This window comes from Vombatus ursinus, unplaced genomic scaffold (assembly GCF_900497805.2).
Source record: "Vombatus ursinus unplaced genomic scaffold, bare-nosed wombat genome assembly UNPS02011369.1, whole genome shotgun sequence".
Taxonomy (NCBI): domain Eukaryota; kingdom Metazoa; phylum Chordata; class Mammalia; order Diprotodontia; family Vombatidae; genus Vombatus; species Vombatus ursinus.
Window position 1 is genome coordinate 2,993,505 of NW_020951147.1, and position 21,221 is coordinate 3,014,725.

General features: G+C 53.8%; 1 protein-coding gene across 5 annotated transcripts; it reads left to right on the forward strand.

Annotated features, from left to right (window-relative positions):
• The first annotated feature begins 1,013 nt into the window (after positions 1–1,013).
• On the forward strand, positions 1,014–20,908 carry CUNH11orf24 (chromosome unknown C11orf24 homolog). 5 transcript variants are annotated; one of them, XM_027856147.1, is made up of 4 exons: positions 1,014–1,083; positions 14,950–15,210; positions 16,818–16,934; positions 19,345–20,908. In XM_027856147.1, exons 2-4 carry the CDS (start codon positions 15,048–15,050, stop codon positions 20,427–20,429), a joined length of 1,365 nt encoding a protein of 454 aa, XP_027711948.1. In that variant the 5' UTR covers positions 1,014–1,083; positions 14,950–15,047; the 3' UTR covers positions 20,430–20,908. The 5 variants fall into 5 exon arrangements, with proteins under 5 accessions (XP_027711948.1, XP_027711946.1, XP_027711945.1 ...); XM_027856145.1 differs by lacking the exon at positions 1,014–1,083 and adding an exon at positions 1,314–2,327; XM_027856143.1 differs by lacking the exon at positions 1,014–1,083 and adding an exon at positions 10,073–10,491.
• The last annotated feature ends 313 nt before the right edge of the window (positions 20,909–21,221 follow it).

Sequence of the window (21,221 nt, forward strand, 5' to 3'; positions counted from 1 at the left end):
GAAGGGTGGAGGAAAAGGGAGGAGGAGGAGGAGGAAGGTGGGGGGGGAGGAGGGAGAAGGAAGAGGGAAGAGGAGGAAGGCGGGGGGGAGGAGGGAGGAAGAGGGAGAAAGGAGGAGGAAGAGGGAAGAGGAAGGGGGGGAGGAGGAGGAAGGCGGGGAGGAGGAGGAAGGCGGGGGGGGGGGGGACGGGGGGAGGGGGGGGAAGGGGGGGGGAAGGGGGAAGAGGAAGGGAGGAGGGGGGGGGGGGAGAAGAGGCTGTGCCGGGAGGCCGGGGGCGAGGCCCTGGCTTCGGAGCTGGGGGGACGCGGATCCGAATCCGGCCCCCGCGGGCTTCCCAGACACTCACCGGGCGACCCCGGGCCCGACACTTGACCTCTCTGGGCCTCGGCTGCCTCCTCCGTACAACGAGGCCGCCAGGGCTGCCGGCGTCCCGCCACGCCACGCACCCGCTCCTCCCCGCTGCCCCCGCCGCGGGCCCTCCGCCGAGCCGTCCCGGCTGCGCCCCCGTCCCCCGCGGCCCGCCCCGGGAGCCCGGCCTCTGATCACAGCCACGTCTCGAGCCGGCTTTCTTAGATCCGCACGGCCGCACTTCCGGCTGCCCCGCCCACTTCCGGCGCGGCCACTTAGCTTCCGGCGCGCCCCGCGCGGTTCCGGTGACGTCATGCGGCCGAGCGAGCGGCCGAGCGGCGCCGCGGAGTCCCGCCCACCTCGCTTCCGGCGCGGGCCCAGGACCGGGCTGACCGCGGCGGCGGAGGTGGCGGGAGGCTGCCGGCCCCTCGCGGGGGCTCCTCGGGGACAGGATGGGGCGGGCCGGCTCCCCTTCCCTCTGCGGACGTGGCGCCCTGCGGGGCGGGGCGGGGCGGGGCGGGGCGCGCCCTCGACTTCCGGCCTGGGGTGACGTCTTTTCCGGGGCGGGGCGGGGCGGGCCTAGAGCTGGGGCCGAGGCCAAGGCCGAGGCCCGGGGCTGCCTGGCGCCCGTGGCCGGTCGTCCGCGCCCGCCGCGCTCCGAGCCCGCGTCCCCCCCCCCCGCGCCGCCTGCGGCCTGCGGGTGGCGGCGGCCGCTCCCCGCTGGGGCTGCGCCCGGTAAGAGCCGCGCTGATGCCGGGGCCGGTTGCTAGGGGCCGTTGCCAGGGGCGACGGGAGGGAGGTGGTCGCGGGCGGGGGGGCCCCGGGCTGCTCTCGCGAGACTCGGCCAAAGCCTCGCCTCCAAGGCCCGGCGCGAGTGGTGCGCGTGGAGCCGGGGCGGCGTCGCCGGGTGGTCAGCCTCCGTGACTTGACAGCTGGGGAAACTGAGGCCCGAGAGCTGGAAAGGGAAGCCAATCAACCCAGCCCCTCCTTTTACAGATGGGGAGACTGAGGCCCAGAGACGGGAATGATTTACCCAGTTACACCCAGGCGATAGTTGTCAGACAGGATTTGAACCCAGAACCTCGTCACTCCTGATTCGACATTCTGCCCCCTTGGCTGAACTAGCAGAGCTCTGGGGTGTGTTGCCACGTGGGAGGGGCCCAGCCGAGTGAGGGGCAGCCTTTCCCAAAGAGGAGGGGCAAGGGGAGCTCCCTGTGCCCGGGGTGCCCCCCGCTCAGTGCTGGAGGGAGCTTGGGCATCGTCTGGGCCAGACCCTTCGCTGGACGAGGCCTCCCTGAGTTTAGGCAATTGCCGGTGCCCCTCAGGAAGGAAGTAGCAGAAGCAGGATTGGAACCCAGGCCCTGTGGCTCCCAGACCAGGGCTCCTTTCCCAGCATCCCTCTGCTTCTTAAGGGAGCGTGCACAGACCGTGGAAAGGGGGGAACCTGAGGGGTCCAGAGTGAGCAGGGCGCCCAGTCTGTCAAATTAGGAGGAGGCTGGCCAGGGGATGCCCCAGGAGCCCTCCCAGCAGGGAGCCCCAGCGTCCCATTTCACCACAGTCCTACTGAAGCCCCTTGTCTGGCTCTCTCCTTTGCTGCCTCCAGGCTCTCAGAGTCTCCATCTGCCCGAGCCACGTCTTGCTCGGCGCCGTCCCCTCCGAGATCCGCTGTGCAGTCCTCTGCTTTGGCTGTTCAAGCCCTGCCCGACCGGCCCCCATCCTTCCCCTTCCAGCTGCCCCCGCCTGGAGCTCCTGCTCAGCACCAGTCTCCCCCTGTGCAGGAGGCCTTTCCCCATCTCCCCTCCCCATCTGCCTCCCCTCTGTGCCCTTTCCTCGGGGGTTACCTTGTGCCCGCAGTGATGGAGGAGGGCCGCAGCCCTTGGCACAGCACCTTCCCCATTAGAGTGTGAGCTCCTCGAGGGCAGAGGCTGGAAGGCCTCCTCCGTGCTCCATCCAGTTCTGCTTCATCTTTATTGATTGGGGTAAGTGTCCTGGCCTTGCTGCTGGATTTGGAGCTCCGTGGGGCCTACCCTCGGCATTCCCTGTGCCTAGCACAGTGCTTCGCACGAGCGTAGGCATTTAATAAATATGTCCTGAGTTGAATTATCCCCTCTTGCAGAAATAAAACCTCCCAGTAAGGTGATTCGATTCTGGGATAAAAGAAATCTCGCCTGGCCCCTCTTGGCTCCATTTCCCTGTGGACCGCTTGGTCTGGCCCCCACCCGCTTTGTGCCAGTGGGCCTGTCATTCACTCCTGCTGGCCTCCAACTTACTCTCCTTCCAGTCAATTAATCGTTAAACATTTATTAAGCTCCTACTATGTGCCAGGCACTGAATTCAGTACCTGCCTCACAGTCTTCACCCCAACCCCTGCCCTCAGTATGCATGCAGATATCTCCTCCAGTGTCCGAGTTCCTGCCAGAACCTCCATTTGAGGCATGCAGGGGATCCAGGTTGACCACATCTCAGTCCCCTCCAGGCTGTACTCCAGACGCCATCCACCAGGGTTTCCATTTTTGCCCCACCTCAGCTACCCATGTACTGAATGAAATTCCCCTCCTTGGTCACGCAGCCCGCCCTTCAGTCTTTCTCTTTGCCTCAGTTCTCTTAAATCCCTCCGGCATCCTCGATGTGGCCTCCAGTTCCTCCGTCCCTCATTCATTCACCTGCTTTTGCTAAATCACGCCCCTTGTTCAGCCCTCATCTCACCTGACTTCTCTGCATCATCTGCATGCCTGGCCACCCACTCTTCGCTTGGCTCTTGGGAGCTCCTGGTTCTCTGCTACCTGTCGGATCATTCCTTTGAAGTTTCCTTTGCCCCATGTGAATCCTGAGAAGCTCTGTCCTGGGCCCTTTGGTCATCTCCTCCTTTCCCATGGGTTCACAGATCATTGGAAAGAACCTTTGGTAGGGAATATGAAGTATGGTCAGAAGCTCTAGGCAGATGATTTTCTCATCCAGCATGAATTTCTTCTCTCAACTCCAGTCCTCTGGCCTGGCTGTCTTCTGGACAGCTCCTCCTGCATGGCCTATCAGCATCTCAAACTCAGCATACCCAACGTGAGTGATAAAAAAGCACAAAGAGCTTCCTGTGTGCCAAGGGCGGTGCTAAATGCCAGGTGTACAGATAGAAAACTGAGAGCCCCTGTTCTTGAGGTGATCGTGTTAGAGTTGGAGACAGGCTTAGCTGCTGGGCAGGCTGGAAGGCCTGGGGCGGGGGGAGCCGTTCTCTTACTAGAAGCACTACGGTTGGAGACCCCGCTCTTTGAAGTGACTCCAGTGGCCATGTTGGTCGGGGGAAGGGGGTGGAGGGGCCCAAGGATCCGAGTGAAGCAGACTTTGTGGGCTCCCAGCAAGGCTGGGGGGGAGGATATGGGTGGGGAAGGGCTCACTGCGACATGCACAGATCTCCTTCCCTTCCCAGGAGTTAATGGAACTCGGTATCCTCTCTCCCACACAACGTGTCCTTCTAAATGTCCCTTTTTTTGCTGGGAGGCACCGCTATCCCAGTCACCTAGGTTGCCCACCTTGGTGCCCTGTCCTCTTCCCTTGCCTCGAACTCGTATCCAGTTGGATGCTAGGTCTTTTCCATTTAGCCTTCACGAAATGGAGTCCATCCCCTTTTCTCCACACATCTGGCCTGATTCAGGCCCCGTCACTTTGCTCCTAGAGTGTTGTAATCTCCTAATTCACCTCGACTTCAGTCTCTCCTCCTACAATCGGTCCTGCAGACACGGCTAAAGGAATCTTCCTAAGGGATGGATGTGGCTGTGTCACCTCCCTACTTGGAATTACTGGTGACTCCCTACTCCTGCTGGGATGAGGGCTTTTTGTTCCCCACTCCATTTGGGGTGAGCAGGATGCCCAGGCCTGGGCCTGCCTGCCTTTTAGCCATTCGGTGAAAACTAGGGACCCCTTCTTAGAATGATGTTTCCAAATGTATAACGGAGGAGACAAAGGATTACAATGAAAACCAATGATGTTGAAATAATATTCAAATTTTACTAACTGAAGTTCTGGGACCCTTGGATAAGAACCCTTGTATAGGATGAAATATGTATAGCCAGTAGAATCTCAGAATTAGAAGAAAATTTGGAAGTCACCTGGTCCAACCCATAGCCACACTACTCAGTCACGTGTTTTTGTTCAGTCACGTCTGACTCTTCGTGACCCCGTAGTCCATAGTCTCAGTGAAGGGTTTTGCCACTTCCTTCTTCAGAGGATTAAGGCAAATGGAGGTCAAGTGACTTGCCCAGGGTCACAGTGTCTGAGGCTGGATTTGAACTCAGATCTTTTTGACTCCAGGCCCAGCACTCTAGCCACTGAGCCACCTAGCTGTCAGTTATCCAGACACAGCAAGCATTTATTACATACCAGGCAGTGGGGTGCCGGGAAAATGGGGCACAGTCCCTGCCCTCAGGGAGCTTACGTTCTGCTGGGAGTGGAGGAGCGGTTGAGGGGAGAAAAGCACCCGACCAGGGGAGTCGGGAAAGGTTTCCTGTAGAAGGGGGCGGCTGAGCCAGGCCTTGAAGGAAGGTGAGGCCTGGGGGACGCTGCCTGTTGCAGTGGCAGGGCTGTGGGTGGTGGGAGGTGGTTTGGGTGCTTTGGTTTTTATACATTTCTTTTTAAATTCTGAATGTAAACACCAAAATAAGGATCATTTCCCTGTACACAGTAGAACACGAGAAATGTCCCATTTCATACTGGTTGCTTTAAAAAAATTTTGTAAGGAATTCCACATCTTACTGTCAAAACTGCTGCTTCTCTGTGCTTTCTGCTGTTCTATTCTGTGCATTAAAGACATTCTTCAGTGCTTGAAAATGGTTGGGCACAGCACTATTGCTGCCTCCCTCGAAATGCCTTCCCCCAGTTAAAAATCTAGAGAAAAGACAAACTCGTTGTCTGAGAGTAATTAAGACAAATGAGCGGATGCCCTCAAGGACCACGATCGGAAAAGTCTGTCTTGGTCGGCTCTGTCCGGAGGTGGAGGCCTTCAGTGAGCATCGGGCCTCTGGGGACGGGGCTGCTTGTGGCATCAGCAGAGTTCTTCCGTCCTTCAGAGCTGTTTTTCTTTACCATCCTGCTGGTCTGTCAGCTGTTCTCTTGTTTCTGCTCACTTGGTCTATTCCCATTTCCCAAGATTCTCTGAAATTGTCTCATCAGTTCTTCATGCATTAAAATTCCATTATATTCACATACACAGTCTGACCTGCTGCTCCCCAGCTGATGGCACCCCCTCAGAGTCTAGCTCTTTTTCCCTTTAAGGTCCTTTTCAGGCTTGTACGGACTGGTGCTGAGTGAAGTGAGCAGAACCAGGAGAACGTTGTACACAGTGACAGCCACAGTGTGCGATGACTGACTTTGATAGACTTAGCCCTTCTCAGCAATGCAAGGATCTAAGACATCCCCAAAGGCCTCATGATGGAAAGTATTATCCACGTCCAGAGAAAGAACTATGGAGTCTGAATGCAGATGGAAGCAGACTGTTTGCTCTTTTTTTTTTCCTTCTGTTTTGTTTCTTTCTTGTGGTTCCTTCTGTTGGTTCTAATTCTTCCTTACAACATGACTAATGTGAAAATATGTTTAATAGGAATGTATATGTAAAGCCTATTTCAGATTACACGCCTTCTAGGGGAGGGAAGGGAGAGAAAATGTAAAACTCAGAAGCTCATGGAATTGAATATTGAAAACTAAACATAAATTAATAAACAAAAATGTCCCTTTCAGAATCAGGAAGTTTGCTGGCCCTTCTGTCATCTTCCCTTTAGGCCTCATCCCCATCCCTTAACCCAAACATTGGGTTTGATGTTTTTGTTCAGTAAACTGTATTCAATCCCCCTCTGCCCATTTCAGATAAGACTGAGGCTCATCTTGTCCTCTCCTCCTACCCCTTCCTCCATGTTTGTATCTTTTTTTCTCACATGCCCCAATTATGAAGAAATAACAGATTCCTCCCCTTCTTCCTCCTTTTACCCTCCCTTTTCTTTCCTCTCATCAAACTCCCAGGACAGAACCTAGCGGCTCTCAGATCCTATTTCTCTTCTTCAGCCCCTTCAGTATCTTTTGAAAACCTTAAGGTTCTGTAGGGACACTTGGTTTTTCTCCCACCCTTAGAATGTTAGCACCACGTCTTCATACAGACTCTTCCGTTGCTCAGATAAATTGACCTTTTTTAGTTACTTTGGATTATTGTGTTTGTATTTCATAATTCCTGTTCAGGTCTAGGGGCAACTGGGTGGTGCAGTGAGTGGATGGAGTGCCAGGAGTCAGGAAGACTCATCTTCCTGAGTTCCAATCTGGCCGCAGACACTTACTAGCTGTGTGACCCTGGGCAAGTCACTTCACCCCCTTTGCCTCAGTTTCCTCATCTATAAAATGAGCTAGAGAAGGAAATGGCAAACCACTCCAGTATCTCTGCCAAAAAAAGCCCAAATAGAATCAAACATGACTGCAAACAAGTGAATAGCAGTTCAGCTCTGGTCTTTCTAGCTAAAATTCTTGAAAGTTCCATGAAGGTCCACTTTTTTTTCTTTTTCTGTAGGATTGTACTCATCTCTGCAGGGTAGGTTTTCCTGGGTTGTAAGCCTCTATCTTTTGCCTTTTGGAATATTGAGGATCTCTCATTTGGAGTAGAAGGTGCCAGGTCTCATGTGCTCTTGACAGATTCCTTCCTGGATGCATGCAGAGTTTTTTTTTCTTTGACTTTTGGGTGAGCCCTAGATTTTGGCTGTGGCATTCTTGGGCCTTTTCCTTTTAGGGTTTCTTTCAGGAAGCGATAGGTGACTTCACTTTGCCCTCCAGTCCTTAAGCAGATCTGAGCAGTTGTCATTAGGATTTCTTCATATATAGTGTCTAGACTTGTTAAAAATCGGTTTATTTTATATTTCCTTCTCTTCCACCCCCCCCCCATTTGGGTTTTGCCCCTGTTACTCAGGTAAGGGTTAGGGCTTTATCTCCCAAACTATATCTATTGCTCTCTTTCTAGGTACTCATGTAGTTCTTGTGGAAAATCCATTTTTCCTTTGCGACTACTTGCAGGTGTAACAGGCTCTTTATAGGCTTTTTTTAAACATCTCTAGACTTCCAAGCACAATTTTTTACGCTCATCTCTGCCTTCCTTGGTCATGAATCTCTCCAGATTTGGTTCCTGAATTGGAACTTTGTGCCAGGAGAGGCACATTTTTGGGTGGGGTGGTTGGCCCAGCTCATTCTTGTCCTGGGTCACAAGTTCCTGCACTGCCAAGTTAAGGGGATTGCAGATAGGCCAGGTGAGCCAAAAAGCAGAGTGAAGGCAGTGGGTACAGTGGAAAGAACCTTGGCCCGGACAGTAGGGGACGGGGGTTCAGGTCCCCGCGTTGGTGCTTTCTAGCTGTGTGATGTTGAGCGTGGCCCTCCGCCTCTCTGGGCCTCCGTTTCCTCACCTGTATCTGAAGGGGTTGGGCCAGATTGCCTTCCAGTTAGGACCCAGGGAGCTGTGTGGGCCAAGGCAGGCTGCTGGCACACTGAAGTGTTTGAAATGCCGTATTCTATCCCAGAGGCAATGATTGCTCTCTCTGGAAGCTCTGAGGAGGAGAAACCAGCCACCTCTCTGGACAGTCCTTGGCCTTTGGAATAACCTTGATTGTCAGGAGGTTTCCTTCTGGCTGCCTCACCCGTTGCTCCTGTACTGTCCTCTGAGGCTAAGCAGAAGCGCCTTTATTACACCCTGGACAGCCTGCTAAGTGTCTGAGGCAGCCATTCTAACACCCCCAGCTACCTGGTGCTAAAACCTCAAACAAATCCCTCCTCTTTCCCTTTCAGGCGATTCTTCTGGGGGCTGGCGGGCTTTCTTTAGATAAGTCTGGTCCTGTGGCCCTAAGATCTTCGCTGTCTTACTGAGACTTCATAATCCTCTGCCGTTCTTGATCCCTTCTGATAGCACCATTTGTGCCCACGTGAGTCATGAGAAGCGAGGAGCGGTCATCAGCTGTGACCCGTCCTTGGGAGGTTCTCCCTCGTGTCCCAGATACAAGTCTGGAAGTCAGAAGACTGCTCTTCTGTTAATGTCAGGTCTGCAGAGAGTGGCCAGCCCCAACTCTTCCCTCTCCTGCTTCTGACTCTCCCTTTCCCTGCTCTCCACTGCAGGGCCCCGAGGCCGTCTCTTGGATGTCAGACAGTGGCTTATTCCGGAAGCTCCCATCTGCACAGAAAGCCTCTTAGCTCTGTTCCTCTCTGTACATTCAGTGCTTCTACCATTTCTTCTCTGGATTCCGTTCCTGCCCCCTCCACACTCCTGACCCAAGTTGGAACTTCTCTCTGCCTCAGTCTCTTCCATTCTTTTAGAGGAGTGCTTCATTCTCCCTGCTGCCCTGAAGGCTTCAGAGACTTGCCTTTACCTCTTCTCCTAGGAGTGAGAGGCTCCTGGCTCACATAGTGGTTAGGTTGTAGCAGCAGAAAGGTGATTGTTGCACGCTGTGAAAGTCACAGCAGAATTCTTTCCTTCTCCCATACTTGTTTTGAAAGATGTGAATTGGATTTGACCTTTCTTTCCCCAACTCTGGTCTTTTCCTATGATCTGGGTAGCCTCTTAGTGCCCGGGCCAGAGAGACACAAACAGTTGACACAGTGCCCGAAGAGGTGATGGGTGGTGTGTAACACCAGTTTTTCGATTTCCTTCAGAGACCTCCCAGAAGTTCCCTGATTTGGGATCACTGCCCGAAGGCACACCCCAAAGAGGTTGGAGGCAGCCGCTGTGAGTGGCCCCCACTCCACCTTCCGCCCAAACTCGGCCTCCTCCAGCTCAGGCAGCTGCTGCTGATGTGGCAGCTTGAGAAGGATCCCAGGTGCAGCCTCTGTAAGGTGGGCATGGATTTTGCCACCTCGTCTGGTGCTGCCAAACTTCCTGCTTTCAGTACCCAGTTACACCCCTGCTGTTTGCAGCTGCTGCTGCTGCTACTGGGAAACTCCCTTTTTTTTTTGATACTTGTCCTCCCAGTTGGGGAGGAGATGGAGAAAAAGAGATTAGGCTGGATTACAAGGGGGTGGTTGCAGTTCTCTGTCTTAGGAAGGATGCCATAGTTTTTGGTCGGTTTCCTGGCTACAAGCTCCCTGTGACTTTACCCAGTGCAAGCAATCAAAGAAACATTTCCTGAGCACCTACTGTATACAAGGCTTTGTGTATACACAAGAAGACATTCTTTTTAAATGGCATTTCAGAATCTGTAAATACTTCTTACAACCCTCCTTCATTCTGGAATGAGATTTCAGGTTCTTCCCATGTTCTGCCATCACCCACCCTTACCAGGGCTCAAATATCCGAAAGTGCTTCGTGGGCCATCTGCCTTTCCCCTGGCTAGCTCAGCCAGCCAGTAACTCCAGAGATCTTGTTCTCACCCCACAACTTTGCTCTGAGATTGAGCTGGTTAGGTGTGGGGCCTAGGAGCCCGTGCTGAAGGGTGGGCCTGGGGATGGGGGAGTCTACAGACTTGTCAGTAAAGATGTGATAATGTTTGAAGGAAGTAATTGGGCTTGCTGTAGGAGCCAGAAATTGCCAAGGAGTGGAGTGATTAAAATGTGGATGAGGAGGAGCGATGAGTGGGGAGCAGAGCTTTATTCAACGTGTTTATTCGTTCAGTCGACAAATATTGACTGAATGCCTCCTTTGTGCAGAACGTTGTTAGGTGGAGCCAGGGCAGGGAGACAGGCGAAGGAGGGTGGAGGAGAAGGGAATGCCAGGGGTCAGAAAGCACCATTCCATTAGAACGCTGAGCCTGTGGTTCACCTTCTAGGTGCCTTAGCTCGTGCAGATGCTTGTGTGATCCGCCACTTCCCTGTGACCATGGGTGGCGTGAGCAATCGTTGCCATCCCCATTTGGCAGAGAAGGAATTGAGGCACAGAGAGGTGACCAGTTGTACAGGGTCCTGTAGCAAAGGAGTGCTGAGCCCTGACCAAAGTCCGGGCCTCCTGATACCCACGCTCTCTCCACCGCACCCCTAGGACAGGAGAAGTCATTCATGACCGTGGAGATAACTAGTGACATAGGATGGGGGGGAAGGAGCCGGGTTCTCTGCTGGAAATGGAGGTCAGAATAGGGGAAATGAGAAGTCAGAGCTGGAGGCCGCAGTGGGGAGGCCGCTCACGTCCAGTGAAAGTTGACATGTTTGTGGGTAAGTCATCCTGATTCTTCTCCAGTCCCTTCTGGGGTGTGAAGGTGATCTGAGTACCTGAACACTCACTGCAGTGGAAAGGATTTTCCCACAAGCCGGGTGCTGGCTCAGACATCTATTCAGGGACCAACGTGGCCAGCTCAGTGCAGAGGCTTGTCACCAGCTTGGCCCAAGGATGACCCTCGATGACCAGCCAATTGAGGACGCATCTATAGGCAAGCGTGGTCTCAGGCCCTGGACCCTACAAAGAGAAAACCCAAACTGCCTGTCATTAAGAAGCTGACGTTTTATTGGGGCCCTTAATATGTACACACCCAAGTAAATGCAGCGTATACATATGGCCAAGATAGTGTCGGGAACAGGACCTGGGAGTGGCACCTGAGCTATGCTTTGGGGCAAACTGGAGATTCCGTGAGTCAGAGGTGAAAGGGGCATGTGGTGTAGACACTAGGGAGGGCTGCTACGGTGGTTTGGGGGGGTGAGAGTGGGAAGGAATGTCATGTACATGGAACAGCTGATAGGTTAGTGTTCCTGCCACCAAGGGTGTCTGAAAGAGGATCTAATTCAGTAAGACGGGAGTGGGGGCAGCCCTCACGGTGCCAGGCAGAAGGGAGCCACCAAAGGTTTCTGGGTAAGGAGGTGACGTGGTTTTACCTTTTTTTGTTTTTTGAAGCAAATATGGAGAGTGGATTGGAGAGGAGAGAGAATAGAAACAGGAGGACTGTTAACGAGATGGTAAGAGGCTGATTTAAAGGAAAGGCCGTGTTGTGTGAGTGGAGAGAAGAGGGCCCGTACAAGAGATGTGTAGAGATAGCACAGACAGGAATGGGCATCTGATTGGGTTTGGGGGTTGAGGAAGAGGAACGAGTCAAGCCTACCCTAGGGCCGCAGACTTCCATGTCTGGAAGGAGGGTGGAGCCACCCGCAGAAATGGGGGGGATTGGGGGAGGGAGGGATTTTAGGGGAAATAAACTGAGTCTAGTTTGGATGTGCTGAGTCTCTAGTTCCCTTGAGATGTCCAGGTGGAGCTGTCCAGCAGGTAACTGGAAACAGGGGACTGGATTGTTTATTTTTCAGATACTTGATTTTTTTTTCCAATTACCTGTAAAAAATCTTTGCCATTCATTTTTAAAAATTTTGAGTTTCAAATTCCCTCCTTGCTTCTCCTCCCTCCTCATTGGGAAGACAAGGCCGGCCCCTGGAGAGCAGCTCTGGGGCTGGGAGGACCTGTCCAAGGCCAAGCTTGGCACCCTCACAGCACCAGGAAGCAGTGCCTTTGGTGGCTAGTGGAGGAAATGTCGAAAGGTGTCCCTCCGGGTGGCGTCAGCAGCTTCTCTGTGAAGGGCTGAGCACTGGCCCTGTGGACCTCTTAGGGGAGGAAGCCCTTTCTGCCCATGTAGGGCAGCTGCGGGAGCTGCTAGTTAGCATGATCTCTGTTGCGTTAGGTTGTGTTTTTATTTATTTTGTTAAACATCTCCCAATTTTATTTTACTCTGGTCCCAGGCAGCCTGAGTTTGACCCCTCTGACCTAGAGCCCTGAGAGGTTGACCCAACATCGCCCAAGCAGCATGGGTCAGTTTTCAGGCCAGCTCCCTGACCACTATACCACACTGCTGTTGCTCACTATATGTGAAATAAGAAATCTGCCAATCTCAAGTCCCCAGATTCCTCAACATTTGGGAAGTCTGGCAAACTGGAAGTCAGTATGGGAGACTGGCTCCTGTGGCCAGGAGAAGTGGACAAGGCCCAGCCCCGGTGTCCGGGAGGAGCCAAGCTACTTGGTTCCGCTGCGGGGTAAATGTGCCAGGTACAGCTTCATTCAGGCCCCCTTTCCTGTTTTTTGGGGGTTTGGATTTGTTTCTATTTTAAACCCCGTAATGCCATCAGTGAAAGGAGGGGAGGGAGACTGCCATCTCCAGGGAGAAGGGTCTCCACTGGCTGCTGATCGCTCTTGGAAGGTATGGAGGTGATCACTCTGGGTTATACACTCAGGGCAGGAGAGGGAGAAGTGAAAGTTGACTTACCTGCCCAGTATCAGTGACCCTTGAACTCTGGCAAGGTTGATCAAGTCCATAGTCCTCCACCCGGCTCTCTGAGCTCTGCCCATTATGGCCTCAGCCTGCCTCTCTAGCCTTCATTCCCACTGTGCATCGTGGGAGGCGCCTTGTTCTTCCCTCCACCTCAGCCGCCCACAGGGACAAACACACCTGTGATTCTTGCCCACAAGTGCATTCCGCTGGCAAGAATTCTAACCCATGACCCCCTAGTACTTTCTGTCTCTCCCTATGCCTCCTTCTTCCTAAATGTGTTCTTCTCCCTCACCTTGCCTTTCAGGTCATTATGGCCTCCCTTTCTCCCTTCCGTGTGTATGTCTGTGTTTCCCTTGACTAGTCTTTTATCTGTGACGGTAGGAGCCCTGTACTTGCTACTCCTCTCTCATAGCCCTTACAGTGTTTCCCTGGCCCATGACAGGTGATCAATGAATGTTTACTGATTGGATTTGATCCATAAGCATCTGCTGCATGCCAGGGACTGGGCCATGCTGGCCATACAAAGACAGAGATGAATTGGCCGCTTGAAAGCTATGGGGGAGTCCACATGTACACACAGGAGTCCCTCCAGAGTACAGATAGACTCAATACAAGGTGATTTCCAAGGGGAGGCCCCAGCATCTGGCGAATGAGGAAAGGCCTCAGGTCAAAGGTGGCAACGGAGCCGAGCTTGGAAGGGAGCTGGAGCCGCCAACAGGCCGCTGAGTCTTGTGGTCTCACCGGCATCCACCCCCCAATCAGGCAGGAGCCCCAAGAGCCTGTTTCTATGGGGCAAAAGCAAGAGAGTCACCATTTTAAATAGGATACCTTCCCCTCTCCCTCCCCACCATTATCTTCTCAGGTTTCCCTCTTCCTGAGTTGGAAGCACACATTTTATGTGGTGTTTATGTAGCAGGTGGTTAATTAATACCTGTTGATTGTTTCTTTCAAGCTACTTTCCCTCCTGTGCTACATAATGGCCTCCTGATGTGTCAGCTCCAACCATCCATCCATCCATCCATCCATCATTCCATCCTTCCATGCACTCATCTATCCATCCATCCACCCATCATTCCATCCTTCCATCCACTCATCTATCCATCCATCTACCCATCCATCCATCCTTCCATCCATCCATCCATCCTTCCATCCACCCATCCATCCATCATTCCATCATTCCATCCACTCATCTATCCACCCATCCATCCATCATTCCATCCTTCCATCCACTCATCTATCCATCCATCCACCCACCCATCCATCATTCCATCCACTCATCTATCCATCCATCCACCCATCCATCCCTCCATGCATCATTCCATCCTTCCATCCACTCATCTATCCATCTATCCACCCATCCATCCATCCATCCATCCATCCATCCTTCCATCCTTCCTTCCATCCATCCACCCACCCATCCTTCCATCCACCCATCCATCCATCCATCCATCCATTCAGCAGGTATTTGAGGGCAGTGTGGAAGGCACTGTGCTTTGAGGGTTACTGAAGAGAGATGAAGTAGCCCCCCAGCTAACTTCTTGGATGACTTGAGGGTGGGCCCTGAGAATGAGGGCAGGTAGGTGCCGCCATAGTGGCCTCAAGTCAGAGAGACTCATCTTCATGAGTTCAAATCCAGCCTCAGATACGTCCTAGCTGCGTGACCCTGGACCAGTCACTTCCCCCTATTTGCTTCAGTTTCCTCATCTGTAAATGAGCTGGAGAAGGAAATGGCAAACCCCTCTGGCATCTCTGCCAAGACAACCCCAGAGGGGGTCAGGAACTGAACAGATAGAAAGACAGAGAAACTACTTCCTACTAGTCTCTGCAGCTGCTGCTGGCTGGCGCTGGTGTCTCGCTTTCGGGTTTGCAAAACGCTTAATGTATGTGATCTCGTTAGATCTTTGCAACAGCCCTTCCCCTTCCCATGTTACAGATGAGAAGATGGAGGCTCAGAGGGCTCCGGCACCTTGTCCAGGGTCACACAGCTGGGCAGCGTCTGAACCAGGAGTTGACCTCGGGTCTTCCTGACTCCGTCCACTGCACACAGCTGCCTCCTGTGACTGCGTGTGTAGAATCCAGGTCTCCTTTTACAAACGCTCTGCAGATCCCCTCGGGGGCATTTTCTCCAACCAGCGCTCCCCCAGTTTGTTGAGCAAACAAAAAGCAGTGAGGTCAATCCTTTGGATTTCTGGCCCAGGGACAGATGCCACCAGCCGTATGCACCTTTCCAAGGAATGTTTTTGGGTTTTTTTTAAGGCAGTTGGGGTTAAGTGACTGGCCCAGAGTCACACAGCTAGTGAGTGTTATGTGTGTGAGATCAGATTTGAACTCAGGTACTCCTGACTTCAGGGCCAGTGCTCTATGCACTGCGCCACCTAGCTGCCCCTCGAGGAATGTCTTCTTAACTAGCATGCCCTCTTGTTTGCAGATGCCTCACGTTTGAGCAGAAGCAAGCGTGTCGGGAGCCAGACCTTCCTCCCAGGGAGCTTGGAGACCATCACGTCGTGCTTGGAGCTCCCCCTCAAGATGTGGGCACCCGTCACCTTCCTTTGGCTTTCTTCTTTGTCCTTGTCCTTGTCACAGAATCGCCTTTCCTCCTTGAAAGAGAGCCAGGCCCAGGTGCTCCAGATACAGAGAGTCCAGAGCCAAGAGCAATGTAGCCAAACGTGCAAAGACCCAGGCATGGCAGGTGAGCAGAGGCCCCTGGCCCGGGGGCACGAGGCGGGGACGTGCCCGTTCCCGGGCAGGCTTTCCTTGCCCTCTCTTTGGCAAAGACTCATGCCGCTTCCGAGCCAAGATCTGAACTAAGGACAGGTCAGCAGCCAGAGGTGACAAAGAGGGAGTCACCCTCTGGCTCTTCCTAGGGATGTGACCTCAGGCAAATTTCTTCCTCTCTCCTTTGTCGTAGTGAAAAGGGAGCTGACTGATTCTGGAGTCAGGGGGTCCAGGTTCCGGTCCCATCTCTGATGCATTCTGTCTCTGTAACTTTGGGCAAGTCCCTGCGCCTCCATGGGCCTGTGAGGAGGAGGCACTAAGGCTAGGGTCTCCTGAGCCTCAGTCTTCTTATCTAGAGAATGGGGCAACATTCTTGTACTGCTTGACATCCAGGGATATTATGAAGACGGGACCTCATTAATCGTTATTGGGATATTTTATTTTTACATCCCCTCCATTTCCCAATCTCTCCCTCTCTGTCACTAGTCAGCAAACATTTGTTAAGCACCTATTAGGCGCCAGGCCCTATACTAAGATACAAATAGGCCCTGCCCTCAAGGAGCTTACAGTCTAACGGAGGAAGGTTAGACACCAGAGGAGGCCGAAAAGGGTGGGAGTGAGGGCCTGGTAAAGGGCCAGTCAGAGACATCCCAAGGTGGTGCAAAGGAGATGTTGGGGCTGAGCTCTCTCCTTCAGTGCAGGTTTGGAGCTCATGGGCCCACAGTGCACATGGCTGATGAGACTTTGCGGGATGAGGGAGGAGCTTCCTGGGAGCTGGGGAAAAGTCACTCTTTCCCTTCCCTCTGCACCCTTGTCTTGGAACAGAGTCAAAAAGTAGTGCCACCAAACCAGCCGGCAGGATTCTGCCAGCGTATGCCATGTTCCATACCTGTAGCCTCCCGCATCTGAAAGGAAAGGCGGCTGGGGCATTTTCTCACATCTTCTCTGGGACCAAGTTTGGTGGTCCTCATGCCACAGGGCTTTCTCTGCTCGGTAAAGCAGCCTGTCCAGAATTGTGAGACCGTGTCCATCTCTGGGTGTGCCAAACGCCTTGTCCCAAATATAAACTGGGGAGGTTCTGTTTGATGTCACGGGCCCTGCCAGAGCAGAAGCACCATGAGGGCAGGCCTCTGTCTGGTTGCAGCCTTTTCCCTCCCATCCTCAACCTCTCTCAAGGCTTCACTCGGCTTAGGTGTGGAGGGACACCCAAAAATGCATCAGGACTCTGGCACACCCTGATTCTTGTTCAAAGGAGTTCTTTCATTTTATTTGGAGATGCAGGGGGGAAGAGCTGGGACTGGGGCATTGGAAACCCTCTCCTAGCTGATGGCTCCAGAGTCCCCCACTCCTGGGGTCTCAGTCCGTGTCCTGAAGCACCAGCAAAGCTTGGTTGGTCCCCAAGGAGACTCAAGGCTGATGTCTGTCCGTCCACCCGTCTGTCCCCCTCCCTTGGGGGTCTTTGTGGCCCTTGCCAGCAGCGACCTTGGGGGCTGGGAGGGAGTCCGCTGGTACTTGTTTTGTGTCGCTCTGGGCTGGAATGGCATTCCCTCAGCCCGGGCCTGGTCTCTGCATTGCTTGTAGGTCACACTTTCTGCAGTTTGTCCACAGAGGAGCCAGGACGTTGTATTGTCCTAGACTGTCCGCAGATGACCGCGTGCCAGGATGCCGGACCTCAGGATATTCAAGAACTAGTCGCAGGTGCCTGGGCGTTTCAGGGCTCTGTGTTGTCTAAGTGATGTCCACTCCAAAGTAAGCTGAGAAAGCGGGTGCTGTGCGGCTGAGCCCAGGGGACTATGGAGTATCGGGGTGGAGCTCGGACCTTATCCATAGGACGGCTCGTGGCACAAAGGAGCCGAGGAGGAGGTGGCGTCCCCACATCCCGCAGTCTCAGGAAGGGACAGTGGGGTCTTGATGGGCCAGGCCAGGCTCTGCAGGGCGTTGTTGGCAGGAAGCCTGCCCTAGCCCTCCTCAGCTTCCGCCTGGCCTGACCTGACCTGGCCTGCAGGGCCTGGCCTTCCGAATGCCCCAGGCCTCAGCTTCTTTGGAAGTGGAATCAGGCTTTAAGTGTGCTGGAAAGAGCACACTCTTCAAAGGGGCCTTGCAGTAAGACTCTTTGTGAAACAAACTCACCCTTCTTCAGTCTATTTGTTTGATCGAGTCAGTGTTTTGAATTTTGAGTCATCTTGAAGGGAGGCACACATTTACATCGCGTTGCACCACTGCTAGGCAGGCCTGGTTTGAGGGGAGCTGGAGATTCCTGGCCCTCCTCCTTGCCCTCTTCCCGAGCTCTCCCCCCGACTCCTCCCTGGCCCGACTCCCTGCTCCTGTGAGATGGATGTTTGGCTTTCAGAGGGCTTCTCTGGTCCGATCCCCAGTCAGTCGGCAAGCGTTTATCTCGTGCCCCCTCTGTGCCAGGCGGCATGCCAGGTGCTAGGGGTCCAGAGACACAAATGGTCCCTGAAGGAGCTTAGAGCTAATAAAGGGAGACAGTGGCCGGGGGGTTCAAGGGTTTTGGGTGTCCCTGCACTCACAGACACTTGGGACATCCTCACTCACTTTCTCAGGGGTTAAGTAAGTGCATGATGATTGGGAGGGGTGGGGAGGAGAGTCCTCAGCAGCAGGGAGGCGGTTCTTAGGAGGGGTCAGTGGAGGAAGGCCATGTGAAGGGGACATTCTTGTGCAATGATGCAGCGTGAGAGGCAGGTTGAGACCAGGTGTGAATCAGAGTTCAGAGTCAGATGCCAGAGATATTGGGTTTGCATTTGGTCCTAGAGGTAATAAGGATTATCTGGGGTGAAGGGCACCTGCTTTTGGCAAATGATGGTCTGGGGCAGAGTGGGTTAAGGCAGGGAGGCCACTAAGGGGCCTGTTGTAAGAATCCAGGTGAGGGGGATGAGGCCTGAGCTTGGGAGTGGAGAGGAGAGGCTGGGTGTCTGAGGGGCCTCCGAGAACCCCCCAGATGACGGCTGATCAGAGGGATGGGGTGAGGGAGAGGAGGAGTCGAGGAGGGCCCTGAAGAGAGTTTGGGGGGAAATAATGAGATGTGTTTGGGGCACATGGAGTGTGAGGCGCCCACAGGAAATAAAACTGGTAACGTCCGACAGGCACTTGGGGGGTGAGGCCGACTAGAGCTGGAGAAAGCCGAGGGCTGGTTGTCCGGATCTGGAGGTCATTAAATTAGAGCCGAACCCCCTGGAACCCCTAAGAGGTGGTGAGGTCACCAAGTGTAGAGAAAGAAGGGAAGGGGACCCGCCCCCCCCGAGGAGTGCTTGGAGAGAAGCAGCCCTAGTCATGGTGTGGGCAGCTGAAGGGGAGGGTGCCACAGTGGAGAGAGCACAGGCCTGGAGGCAGGAAGATTCATGTTCCTGAGTTTCTGGGCAAGTCACTTCATCCTGTTTGCCTCAGTTTCCTCATCTGTAAAATGAGCTGGAGAAGGAAGTGGCAGTCCAGTACCTTTGCCAAAAAAACCCCAAATGGGGTCACCAAGAGTGGGACATGAATGAAAAGTGACTGAACGAAAACAATCTTGATAAAAATCATCATTGATAATGACTAACATTCATAAAGTGCCTTAGGACTAAGGACTCTGCGTATATTTACTTTCTCATTTGAGTCTCACAGCAGGTTTATGAGTTAGGTGCTGTGATTATACCCATTTTACAGATAAGGACGGTGAGGCACAGAATGGTTAGGTGACTTACCGAAGGTCACGCAGCTAGGAAGTGTCTGAAGTCTCCTGATTCCACGTCCATCACTCTATCCACTCAGCCTCCAGAGCGGTATTGTGAAAACTCAGAAGGGAGAGCATATCCAGGACTACTGGACTGTAAGCTCCTCGAGGGCGGGGACTATCTCTGTGCACATAGTAGGGGCTTTATAAATGCTTGCAGAATGTAGCTGTAGAGGCAGATTCACAGTGCTGCAGAGAGGCCAAGAAGGACCAAGGTGGGGAAGGTCATCAAGGGAGAGCTGGCAGGGCCGATGAAGAGTGTGGTCCTTCCGCAGAGCGGGCACTGCCACAGAGGAGGGAGGGTTTGGGAAGCAAGGTTTGCTGCGGCTCATTGAGAACTGATTGGGCTTTTTCCCCAACTTTTTTTTTTTTTTTAAGAATATGCGTTAGAGAAACAGAACAATGTCACCACCACGGAACCTTTGCTCACTCGTGCTCACCCGGGGCCTTCTCCAGCTCCTCCCCCTAACACGATCATCAGAAATACCAGAGAGATAGCCCAGAAGACGCCTCCTGTCTCGGTGAGTGCTGGCAACCACACGGAACTGGGAACCGAGACTCTGAACGGTACCTACGGGAGCATTTCCGCAACCCCGAACACCTCCTCGTCTTTGGGTCCAGCCACGTCGGCTGCGACAGTCGGGTCTTCGGCACTCACCACGCCCCAGGTACAGAGAACCACCGAAAAGACCTCCGTGGCGACGAGGATGATGGCGTCGGCCCCGAGTACGAGAGTGGGCTCTGCTTCCCTGCCGGTGACACGGAATCAAACAGACGACCACGCCGACTCGCCGAGCACCCCGGCAGGAACCACTGCCACCGGGCCAAAAGCAGGCTCTGCCAGCAGCCCCACCGTCCAGGCTCTGCCCACACATTCTGGAATTAGTCCAACATCCAGCTCACTGGTCCCACCAAAAGGCGGGTCTGCGCGTGGGTCATTGAGTCCAGAAATCCCAGTAGCCACCTCATCCCCAGCTCCCTTCAGCTCCAAAGCCTCGGCGGAAGCCTTCACGAGCACCCCCAGCATCGCCACCGGCACCAGGGCGGAGTCCCCCACCAAACCAGAACCAGCGCCATTCACCGCTCGAGCGACAGACCGCAAAGCGACGCCGACCGCCGCGCCAACCACGACTGCCCAGGCCGCAGAGACCTCAGGCACTTCACAGAATACAGAAAGAGCCGTCCCCCAAACCACCCTGAGCCCAGCTGAGAGCTCACCCACAACGCTCGAAACATCGGCACGGACGGTCACGGAGAGCCCGTACATGTGGATTGCTACCGCGCCCTTCACCCAGTATTTGGTCAATAGAAACTTACTCCTGGCCATGCTCTTGGCCGGCACCGTGTTCTTCATCGCCGTCTTGGTCTTGTTGACCACGCAGGCGTACGAGAGCTATAAGAAGAAAGACTACACCCAAGTCGACTACTTAATCAACGGCATGTACGCGGACTCAGAAATGTGAGGGGCGTGGCCGTTCAGAGCTCTGGACCTGCTTCCTCTTTTTCATTTTGCCTATAAGACCAAACCAAGTGCTTCCGAATTAATTTGGTGCAATTTAGGAGAAATGCCAGCCACGTGAAAGGACTTAATTTGTGTCTAATTCCATTATTACTAAAGAACAGCTGCTTCGTTTATCATTATTTTAAAATCATGTCGGCCGAGGGCCGGGCGGGCCGGCAGTCGTCGTCCCAGATCAGGTGGTGCTTCCAGAACCCTGTGGGCTGCCTCGTCTTGCTCGGTCGTTTTCATGTCACGGGCAGAATGCCCGCAGCCAAGGCTGTGGGGTTCCTGATGGACTTTTTTTCTGAGCTTAATTCTATTTATGTAACGCAGTGTGCTGCCAAGCGTCCTTGGGGTCAGATCCTTTCGGAGATGTCTAATGAGTAATATGGTTTATTTTTGTAAACACTCATTTAATAAAACACGAGATCCTGAAGAGGCCGCCGTTGCCTTGGCGCTTGTTTTGACTTTTATCTTCTGACCGCTCACCCCCTTTGGTTGGCAAGGTTGTCCCAAGGACAGCCTGAGCCAAAGGCTCCCTGCTCTCCCCGCCGGCCTCACCCGGGGCATGGTGCATGGGGAGCACTGCGTGAGTGCTGGCTGACGGGAGCCTTAGCGCGCTTCCCCTTCCTCGGGCGTCAGTCCCGAGCGATGGCATGAAGGCAGCCCCTTGGCTCTGCTTTCAGGGGGCGTGCGGATTCCAGATACGGAGCACTGACTCCCGCTGTAGACGTGATTTATTTGGTGGTTTCCT

Bases quoted from the DNA above. Each gene is read 5' to 3' on its own strand.
- CUNH11orf24 (XM_027856143.1), top strand. From the start codon at position 10,368: ATGGGGGGGAAGGAGCCGGGTTCTCTGCTGGAAATGGAGGTCAGAATA. The intron at 10,492-14,949 runs GTAAGTCATCCT...TCTTGTTTGCAG, and splicing joins GAAAGTTGACATGTTTGTGG to ATGCCTCACGTTTGAGCAGA. The intron at 16,935-19,344 runs GTGCCTGGGCGT...TTTTTTTTTAAG, and splicing joins TATTCAAGAACTAGTCGCAG to AATATGCGTTAGAGAAACAG.